The sequence below is a fragment of the Pimephales promelas genome, chromosome 22, assembly GCF_988280905.1.
Source record: "Pimephales promelas chromosome 22, fPimPro1.hap1.1, whole genome shotgun sequence".
In the NCBI taxonomy this organism is placed as follows: domain Eukaryota; kingdom Metazoa; phylum Chordata; class Actinopteri; order Cypriniformes; family Leuciscidae; genus Pimephales; species Pimephales promelas.
In genome coordinates this window covers 11,713,352-11,724,214 of record NC_142790.1, presented here as the reverse complement: position 1 = coordinate 11,724,214, position 10,863 = coordinate 11,713,352, and the positions used below count along the sequence as shown (strand labels likewise).

The 10,863-nt window shown below is 40.6% G+C and overlaps 1 protein-coding gene across 1 annotated transcript; it reads left to right on the top strand.

The window, feature by feature from the left end:
• The first annotated feature begins 9,514 nt into the window (after positions 1 to 9,514).
• LOC148969560 (extracellular superoxide dismutase [Cu-Zn]-like) lies at positions 9,515 to 10,183 on the top strand. The gene has a single exon (XM_089125808.1). It carries the CDS (start codon positions 9,524 to 9,526, stop codon positions 10,181 to 10,183), a length of 660 nt encoding a protein of 219 aa, XP_088981934.1. The 5' UTR covers positions 9,515 to 9,523.
• Positions 10,184 to 10,863: the final 680 nt, after the last annotated feature.

Below are 10,863 nucleotides of genomic sequence, written 5' to 3'. Positions count from 1 at the left end.
TTGAATAAGTAAATAAAGAGTGTACAAAAAGCAAGAAATTACTCGAGATCTCATAAATTAAAACAGTCAAAAACAAACAGTCACATTTACAGTAGAAACCTTTGAGCAGTTGGTTTAAGAAACATCAACACTGCCACACATCACAATCATCAGCATACAGTGGCTTTTCATATTTAGAGTTTATTTGTTCTTTCACACATTATTTCTCTATGACTGTCAGTAAAAATAGGTTTGGGGATATTTTTCAGGTTTAGTTTATTTCTGGGTACAAATCTGTCCCTAAACTATGGCTGATCCCCCCCCCCCACCCCACAGGCAAACAAAGGGAGCTAAATGAAAGACAGGTGAACTTAATTAGAGACTAACAGACTAATATGGTTAACTTGTAGCTCCACATGAGTTCGTATAAGAGCAACAGTTTGATTGTAAAGGAACATTCTCTCAACCCCAGTTCAGGATTGCACATGGATTAAGTTTCGGAGTGTTTCTTTGGATTTTCAACTATACGGTGATGGTCCTATGCTGTTTTTGATTTGTTTGTTTCTCTCTCCATTCTTGCAAACATTGACTTGAATTAGTACAACAAAAAGGTTGTTTTTTTTTAAATTCACTTCACTTGCCCTTGTGACAAAGTGCACTTTAGCATTTAAGTAAATAAAACTTTAAAATATACATAAGTGCAAGAATATAATGTTTTCAGACTTAATTGCCTGTTTATAGAACTGTAAATAAAACTGTGTTCTAGTTTAAAAGTACTGTATATGCAGTTAGCTGAAACAGTCATTGGTTTGACCCAAGCTTATCTCTCTATATATAATTACATAACTACTTGTATTGTCTTTGAAATATGGTTCGTGTAGTACTAAATTTACTGGGCATTTATGGTCAATTAACATTTAATCTGGTTGTGGTGTTTTACCTAATGCAACTTCTACTCTCAGAGCTTTAAACCGTATTCTATCAAACATACCATGTTCTTAAACGGAATGATTTCACTGAATCCAATCTTCATTGTAGGCTATAAAGATCAACATGGAGAAAATGGTCCTACAAATCCCTCTGATATTGCTGGTGCTGCATATACAAGGAGGAGAGTTGACTAGAAGTCCAGTTTGTTCACCCATTGCCGAAGCTCCACAGCCGGAAGTCGTGGAGTTCAACAACACGATCTATGCCACTTGTGAAGTAACTCCCAGCCCCAATTTGCCACCTTCCCAGCCAAAGATCTTTGGGCAAATCCTCTTCAAGCAGGTCTTCCCCGATGGAGTTTTAGAGGTGAAAGTCAACCTCCGTGGTTTCCCTGCCAGGGATCGTCAAGAGCGTGCCATTGACGTCCATCGGTATGGAGACCTTAGTCAAGGCAGCGTCACTGTTGGTCCTCCTTACAATTCAAATGGTGTTGACCGCCCAAGTCGTCCTGGAGACATGGGCAACTTTGCTTCTGAGAAAGGAGTTATAAGGCTGTCCCTGGATCTCCCAGAGGCCAAGCTCTTCGGGGCTTATTCCATTCTGGGACGTTCGGTGGTGGTTCACGAGAAGGAGGGTGATTTTGGAATGGGGTCAGATGAGGAGAGTCAACCGAGTGGGTGTTCTGGACCGATAATTGCTTATGGTGTCATTGGTATTACTTCTCCAAGTCTGTGGCAGAAGACTGGACCGCTCCCCAGGAAAAGCTGTGGAGGAGGTCACTGAGAGACGGATATAGTGGAAAAGCAGATTCAAATGGGATAATCATGATTTTTCCTTCTGTGTTTGCATATGTCCTACATTAAAGTGATTCTTAAAATACTCTGAAATGATATCCCTAGATTTATTGCCATTACAAACACTTCCAATGCTTTTGACTGGTTTCCTGGTGTCCAGCAATTCGTGTCTGTTTTGGTCTTTTCAGAGACTTTTTGGCCATAGCTCCCAATAGTAAACAGCTCCACTCTTAAAAAAAAAATGTCCACTTTACCTGCGTTCATCCTATAGTTTAAGTTTGCTTGTACTGTGCTTAATGGGTTTACACTTTCAGAGCATGACAATGGTCTATAAATAGACACTATTTCTCTAAATGATAAAAGAGCGTTGCTTGATGCTATGACACTGATGGGTGTGACCACACCTCAAGGGTGGCTAGGGGAGGGTGGGGCACAACATAACGCCTTTTGACTTTATCAGTTTGTGTAAATCTGCTTGGGTTTAGGTTATTTATTTTCCCACATGTCTATTACAATTGTGGTTTTATTAATACAGTGTATACTTGATTCTTAATTTACCCAGAAAGAATGGAAGTGAAATGTGACAACATGACCCATAGGTGGGGTACATTGTAACATGTGAGGGGCACATTGTAACATATGACCGCTTAAAATGCTATCTGATCTAATCAAAAAATTAATGTACAATTCAGACAATTTTTTTTACGTTACCAGTATGATTTTTTTTCATGTAAAATAAAGGCTTTTTATATTGAAAATAAACAAATTTGAGTTTGACAAACACATCGCAAAACCCAGCTATACAGCATAGTTCAAAATAATTTCTGAACATTGACTCTCAGTTTTTATTAACATGTTTGTCGTGTTATCTCAATAGAATTCATAAAAGTATAGAATATGATAACATTTCTAATGGGGGCACATTGTAAACATGCCACAACTGGGCATTAAACCATGCTAGCGTCTTCTGCTAGTTAATCGAAGCATTAAAGAACTATATCAATTGCAGGGGTGGAAACTAACAAACTGTAGTTGAGTAAAAGTATTGTTACTTAATAATTGACTTGAGTGGAAGTACTGAAAAATAATATGACTCAAGTAAGAGTAAATAAGTAGTTTGCTTAAATATTCAAGTAACTGCATTACAAAGTTCTTTAGTAATATTTTTGTCTAATTTTACCAAAAATGGGAAGATGATAGCGATGTGGAGCACTAATCACTCAACCCTTTAATGCATTGCGAATCAACATAGCTTGTATGATTTCCATTTCCCGAGAGTAGATGTTAAAATTTTGTGCTGATTTGTACTCCGCTTTCGCCAAGATAAGCACAAACTAAGACGTAGCTTTCCAATGGCATACGCTTTTCCATCCATTTACACTTATTTCCTTCTGTCCGGTGTTAATGGCTGCAGGGTACTTGGCGCGTCATCACACACAATGGCTGCAACCACAGTGTGGTCTCCCCAGTGGACCAGCACGACAACCGTCTGCATTGAGCCGAGTTGGGGACATCTCTGACTCCCGTCCTTAAAGGATCAACTCCAGGCCAAACCCTGGTAAGTACGCGGGTAATGGATCCACTTCAAGACAGACCAGGACAGCAAGAATCGGCTCCAAGCCGAACAACGGTGGGTGTACAGGTAATGGCTCTTCTTCCAGGACAGTCAAGGCAACGGGAGATGAGTAACTCGCGTCTCTAACGGATCGGCTCCAGGCCGGACAATGGTAGGTACACGGGTAATGCCTCCTCTTCAAGACAAGCCAGGACAGCAAGAATCGGCTCCAAGCCGAACAACGGTGGGTGTACAGGTAATGGCTCCTCTTCCAGGCAGGCTAAGACAGCGGGGGATGAATTGCTCAGGTCGCTATATAAGACACACTCAACAAACACTGGTTAGGAAGACGCAACGCCCCTCGAGTTTAGGCGATCCAGCAGGTCAAAGCCACAAACTAAGGCGGGACTTTACTCCTCACACTCATGTATTCAGCAAAGCACTTCAAACGTGCAACTATCCACAATCTGCACTGCAATCCACACACTCACAGTGAACTGGGGCCTTTGCTCGTAGCTCCAAACGGGTTCCTCGTCTTTGGTGTGACTATAACTCTGGGACAGGTGCGGGGGCTGAATCCTCGTCCTTGAAGTATTTGGCCTCAAAGACGTCATGAAGGGTGGACAACGCATGGCTGGTTTTGAGAGATCAGAACATCATAATGTTAGTTTGAAGCAAACAATAATCCGACTAGTGCATACATAAGGGAACCAGATCTTCAACTTCGAGGAGATTATAGCTCAAAGACAGCACGAGAGATGGATAACAACAAACATATGGGCCTTGAAAAACCAGGACATCAAAGTGTTTAGTTCCCAACCAGTAATCATCCGACCATCGCATCCGTATGGGAACAACAAGTTTTGAGGATCAATATAGAAGGTAGTGTGGTACCTAACTGGTACCTAATGAAAATGAGAATTTATGCTATAATCTAGCTGGCTCATTTACAGTCTCTACATGAGTGCAAGATTGTTCATTAATGTGCACTGTCTTGAATAAGTAAATAAAGAGTGTACAAAAAGCAAGAAATTACTCGAGATCTCATAAATTAAAACAGTCAAAAACAAACAGTCACATTTACAGTAGAAACCTTTGAGCAGTTGGTTTAAGAAACATCAACACTGCCACACATCACAATCATCAGCATACAGTGGCTTTTCATATTTAGAGTTTATTTGTTCTTTCACACATTATTTCTCTATGACTGTCAGTAAAAATAGGTTTGGGGATATTTTTCAGGTTTAGTTTATTTCTGGGTACAAATCTGTCCCTAAACTATGGCTGATCCCCCCCCCACAGGCAAACAAAGGGAGCTAAATGAAAGACAGGTGAACTTAATTAGAGACTAACAGACTAATATGGTTAACTTGTAGCTCCACATGAGTTCCTATAAGAGCAACAGTTTGATTGTAAAGGAACATTCTCTCAACCCCAGTTCAGGATTGCACATGGATTAAGTTTCGGAGTGTTTCTTTGGATTTTCAACTATACGGTGATGGTCCTATGCTGTTTTTGATTTGTTTTTTTCTCTCTCCATTCTTGCAAACATTGACTTGAATTAGTACAACAAAAAGGTTGTTTTTTTTTAAATTCACTTCACTTGCCCTTGTGACAAAGTGCACTTTAGCATTTAAGTAAATAAAACTTTAAAATATACATAAGTGCAAGAATATAATGTTTTCAGACTTAATTGCCTGTTTATAGAACTGTAAATAAAACTGTGTTCTAGTTTAAAAGTACTGTATATGCAGTTAGCTGAAACAGTCATTGGTTTGACCCAAGCTTATCTCTCTATATATAATTACATAACTACTTGTATTGTCTTTGAAATATGGTTCGTGTAGTACTAAATTTACTGGGCATTTATGGTCAATTAACATTTAATCTGGTTGTGGTGTTTTACCTAATGCAACTTCTACTCTCAGAGCTTTAAACCGTATTCTATCAAACATACCATGTTCTTAAACGGAATGATTTCACTGAATCCAATCTTCATTGTAGGCTATAAAGATCAACATGGAGAAAATGGTCCTACAAATCCCTCTGATATTGCTGGTGCTGCATATACAAGGAGGAGAGTTGACTAGAAGTCCAGTTTGTTCACCCATTGCCGAAGCTCCACAGCCGGAAGTCGTGGAGTTCAACAACACGATCTATGCCACTTGTGAAGTAACTCCCAGCCCCAATTTGCCACCTTCCCAGCCAAAGATCTTTGGGCAAATCCTCTTCAAGCAGGTCTTCCCCGATGGAGTTTTAGAGGTGAAAGTCAACCTCCGTGGTTTCCCTGCCAGGGATCGTCAAGAGCGTGCCATTGACGTCCATCGGTATGGAGACCTTAGTCAAGGCAGCGTCACTGTTGGTCCTCCTTACAATTCAAATGGTGTTGACCGCCCAAGTCGTCCTGGAGACATGGGCAACTTTGCTTCTGAGAAAGGAGTTATAAGGCTGTCCCTGGATCTCCCAGAGGCCAAGCTCTTCGGGGCTTATTCCATTCTGGGACGTTCGGTGGTGGTTCACGAGAAGGAGGGTGATTTTGGAATGGGGTCAGATGAGGAGAGTCAACCGAGTGGGTGTTCTGGACCGATAATTGCTTATGGTGTCATTGGTATTACTTCTCCAAGTCTGTGGCAGAAGACTGGACCGCTCCCCAGGAAAAGCTGTGGAGGAGGTCACTGAGAGACGGATATGGTGGAAAAGCAGATTCAAATGGGATAATCATGATTTTTCCTTCTGTGTTTGCATATGTCCTACATTAAAGTGATTCTTAAAATACTCTGAAATGATATCCCTAGATTTATTGCCATTACAAACACTTCCAATGCTTTTGACTGGTTTCCTGGTGTCCAGCAATTCGTGTCTGTTTTGGTCTTTTCAGAGACTTTTTGGCCATAGCTCCCAATAGTAAACAGCTCCACTCTTAAAAAAAAAAATGTCCACTTTACCTGCGTTCATCCTATAGTTTAAGTTTGCTTGTACTGTGCTTAATGGGTTTACACTTTCAGAGCATGACAATGGTCTATAAATAGACACTATTTCTCTAAATGATAAAAGAGCGTTGCTTGATGCTATGACACTGATGGGTGTGACCACACCTCAAGGGTGGCTAGGGGAGGGTGGGGCACAACATAACGCCTTTTGACTTTATCAGTTTGTGTAAATCTGCTTGGGTTTAGGTTATTTATTTTCCCACATGTCTATTACAATTGTGGTTTTATTAATACAGTGTATACTTGATTCTTAATTTACCCAGAAAGAATGGAAGTGAAATGTGACAACATGACCCATAGGTGGGGTACATTGTAACATGTGAGGGGCACATTGTAACATATGACCGCTTAAAATGCTATCTGATCTAATCAAAAAATTAATGTACAATTCAGACAATTTTTTTTACGTTACCAGTATGATTTTTTTTCATGTAAAATAAAGGCTTTTTATATTGAAAATAAACAAATTTGAGTTTGACAAACACATCGCAAAACCCAGCTATACAGCATAGTTCAAAATAATTTCTGAACATTGACTCTCAGTTTTTATTAACATGTTTGTCGTGTTATCTCAATAGAATTCATAAAAGTATAGAATATGATAACATTTCTAATGGGGGCACATTGTAAACATGCCACAACTGGGCATTAAACCATGCTAGCGTCTTCTGCTAGTTAATCGAAGCATTAAAGAACTATATCAATTGCAGGGGTGGAAACTAACAAACTGTAGTTGAGTAAAAGTATTGTTACTTAATAATTGACTTGAGTGGAAGTACTGAAAAATAATATGACTCAAGTAAGAGTAAATAAGTAGTTTGCTTAAATATTCAAGTAACTGCATTACAAAGTTCTTTAGTAATATTTTTGTCTAATTTTACCAAAAATGGGAAGATGATAGCGATGTGGAGCACTAATCACTCAACCCTTTAATGCATTGCGAATCAACATAGCTTGTATGATTTCCATTTCCCGAGAGTAGATGTTAAAATTTTGTGCTGATTTGTACTCCGCTTTCGCCAAGATAAGCACAAACTAAGACGTAGCTTTCCAATGGCATACGCTTTTCCATCCATTTACACTTATTTCCTTCTGTCCGGTGTTAATGGCTGCAGGGTACTTGGCGCGTCATCACACACAATGGCTGCAACCACAGTGTGGTCTCCCCAGTGGACCAGCACGACAACCGTCTGCATTGAGCCGAGTTGGGGACATCTCTGACTCCCGTCCTTAAAGGATCAACTCCAGGCCAAACCCTGGTAAGTACGCGGGTAATGGATCCACTTCAAGACAGACCAGGACAGCAAGAATCGGCTCCAAGCCGAACAACGGTGGGTGTACAGGTAATGGCTCTTCTTCCAGGACAGTCAAGGCAACGGGAGATGAGTAACTCGCGTCTCTAACGGATCGGCTCCAGGCCGGACAATGGTAGGTACACGGGTAATGCCTCCTCTTCAAGACAAGCCAGGACAGCAAGAATCGGCTCCAAGCCGAACAACGGTGGGTGTACAGGTAATGGCTCCTCTTCCAGGCAGGCTAAGACAGCGGGGGATGAATTGCTCAGGTCGCTATATAAGACACACTCAACAAACACTGGTTAGGAAGACGCAACGCCCCTCGAGTTTAGGCGATCCAGCAGGTCAAAGCCACAAACTAAGGCGGGACTTTACTCCTCACACTCATGTATTCAGCAAAGCACTTCAAACGTGCAACTATCCACAATCTGCACTGCAATCCACACACTCACAGTGAACTGGGGCCTTTGCTCGTAGCTCCAAACGGGTTCCTCGTCTTTGGTGTGACTATAACTCTGGGACAGGTGCGGGGGCTGAATCCTCGTCCTTGAAGTATTTGGCCTCAAAGACGTCATGAAGGGTGGACAACGCATGGCTGGTTTTGAGAGATCAGAACATCATAATGTTAGTTTGAAGCAAACAATAATCCGACTAGTGCATACATAAGGGAACCAGATCTTCAACTTCGAGGAGATTATAGCTCAAAGACAGCACGAGAGATGGATAACAACAAACATATGGGCCTTGAAAAACCAGGACATCAAAGTGTTTAGTTCCCAACCAGTAATCATCCGACCATCGCATCCGTATGGGAACAACAAGTTTTGAGGATCAATATAGAAGGTAGTGTGGTACCTAACTGGTACCTAATGAAAATGAGAATTTATGCTATAATCTAGCTGGCTCATTTACAGTCTCTACATGAGTGCAAGATTGTTCATTAATGTGCACTGTCTTGAATAAGTAAATAAAGAGTGTACAAAAAGCAAGAAATTACTCGAGATCTCATAAATTAAAACAGTCAAAAACAAACAGTCACATTTACAGTAGAAACCTTTGAGCAGTTGGTTTAAGAAACATCAACACTGCCACACATCACAATCATCAGCATACAGTGGCTTTTCATATTTAGAGTTTATTTGTTCTTTCACACATTATTTCTCTATGACTGTCAGTAAAAATAGGTTTGGGGATATTTTTCAGGTTTAGTTTATTTCTGGGTACAAATCTGTCCCTAAACTATGGCTGATCCCCCCCCCACAGGCAAACAAAGGGAGCTAAATGAAAGACAGGTGAACTTAATTAGAGACTAACAGACTAATATGGTTAACTTGTAGCTCCACATGAGTTCCTATAAGAGCAACAGTTTGATTGTAAAGGAACATTCTCTCAACCCCAGTTCAGGATTGCACATGGATTAAGTTTCGGAGTGTTTCTTTGGATTTTCAACTATACGGTGATGGTCCTATGCTGTTTTTGATTTGTTTTTTTCTCTCTCCATTCTTGCAAACATTGACTTGAATTAGTACAACAAAAAGGTTGTTTTTTTTTAAATTCACTTCACTTGCCCTTGTGACAAAGTGCACTTTAGCATTTAAGTAAATAAAACTTTAAAATATACATAAGTGCAAGAATATAATGTTTTCAGACTTAATTGCCTGTTTATAGAACTGTAAATAAAACTGTGTTCTAGTTTAAAAGTACTGTATATGCAGTTAGCTGAAACAGTCATTGGTTTGACCCAAGCTTATCTCTCTATATATAATTACATAACTACTTGTATTGTCTTTGAAATATGGTTCGTGTAGTACTAAATTTACTGGGCATTTATGGTCAATTAACATTTAATCTGGTTGTGGTGTTTTACCTAATGCAACTTCTACTCTCAGAGCTTTAAACCGTATTCTATCAAACATACCATGTTCTTAAACGGAATGATTTCACTGAATCCAATCTTCATTGTAGGCTATAAAGATCAACATGGAGAAAATGGTCCTACAAATCCCTCTGATATTGCTGGTGCTGCATATACAAGGAGGAGAGTTGACTAGAAGTCCAGTTTGTTCACCCATTGCCGAAGCTCCACAGCCGGAAGTCGTGGAGTTCAACAACACGATCTATGCCACTTGTGAAGTAACTCCCAGCCCCAATTTGCCACCTTCCCAGCCAAAGATCTTTGGGCAAATCCTCTTCAAGCAGGTCTTCCCCGATGGAGTTTTAGAGGTGAAAGTCAACCTCCGTGGTTTCCCTGCCAGGGATCGTCAAGAGCGTGCCATTGACGTCCATCGGTATGGAGACCTTAGTCAAGGCAGCGTCACTGTTGGTCCTCCTTACAATTCAAATGGTGTTGACCGCCCAAGTCGTCCTGGAGACATGGGCAACTTTGCTTCTGAGAAAGGAGTTATAAGGCTGTCCCTGGATCTCCCAGAGGCCAAGCTCTTCGGGGCTTATTCCATTCTGGGACGTTCGGTGGTGGTTCACGAGAAGGAGGGTGATTTTGGAATGGGGTCAGATGAGGAGAGTCAACCGAGTGGGTGTTCTGGACCGATAATTGCTTATGGTGTCATTGGTATTACTTCTCCAAGTCTGTGGCAGAAGACTGGACCGCTCCCCAGGAAAAGCTGTGGAGGAGGTCACTGAGAGACGGATATGGTGGAAAAGCAGATTCAAATGGGATAATCATGATTTTTCCTTCTGTGTTTGCATATGTCCTACATTAAAGTGATTCTTAAAATACTCTGAAATGATATCCCTAGATTTATTGCCATTACAAACACTTCCAATGCTTTTGACTGGTTTCCTGGTGTCCAGCAATTCGTGTCTGTTTTGGTCTTTTCAGAGACTTTTTGGCCATAGCTCCCAATAGTAAACAGCTCCACTCTTAAAAAAAAAATGTCCACTTTACCTGCGTTCATCCTATAGTTTAAGTTTGCTTGTACTGTGCTTAATGGGTTTACACTTTCAGAGCATGACAATGGTCTATAAATAGACACTATTTCTCTAAATGATAAAAGAGCGTTGCTTGATGCTATGACACTGATGGGTGTGACCACACCTCAAGGGTGGCTAGGGGAGGGTGGGGCACAACATAACGCCTTTTGACTTTATCAGTTTGTGTAAATCTGCTTGGGTTTAGGTTATTTATTTTCCCACATGTCTATTACAATTGTGGTTTTATTAATACAGTGTATACTTGATTCTTAATTTACCCAGAAAGAATGGAAGTGAAATGTGACAACATGACCCATAGGTGGGGTACATTGTAACATGTGAGGGGCACATTGTAACATATGACCGCTTAAAATGCTATCTGATCTAAT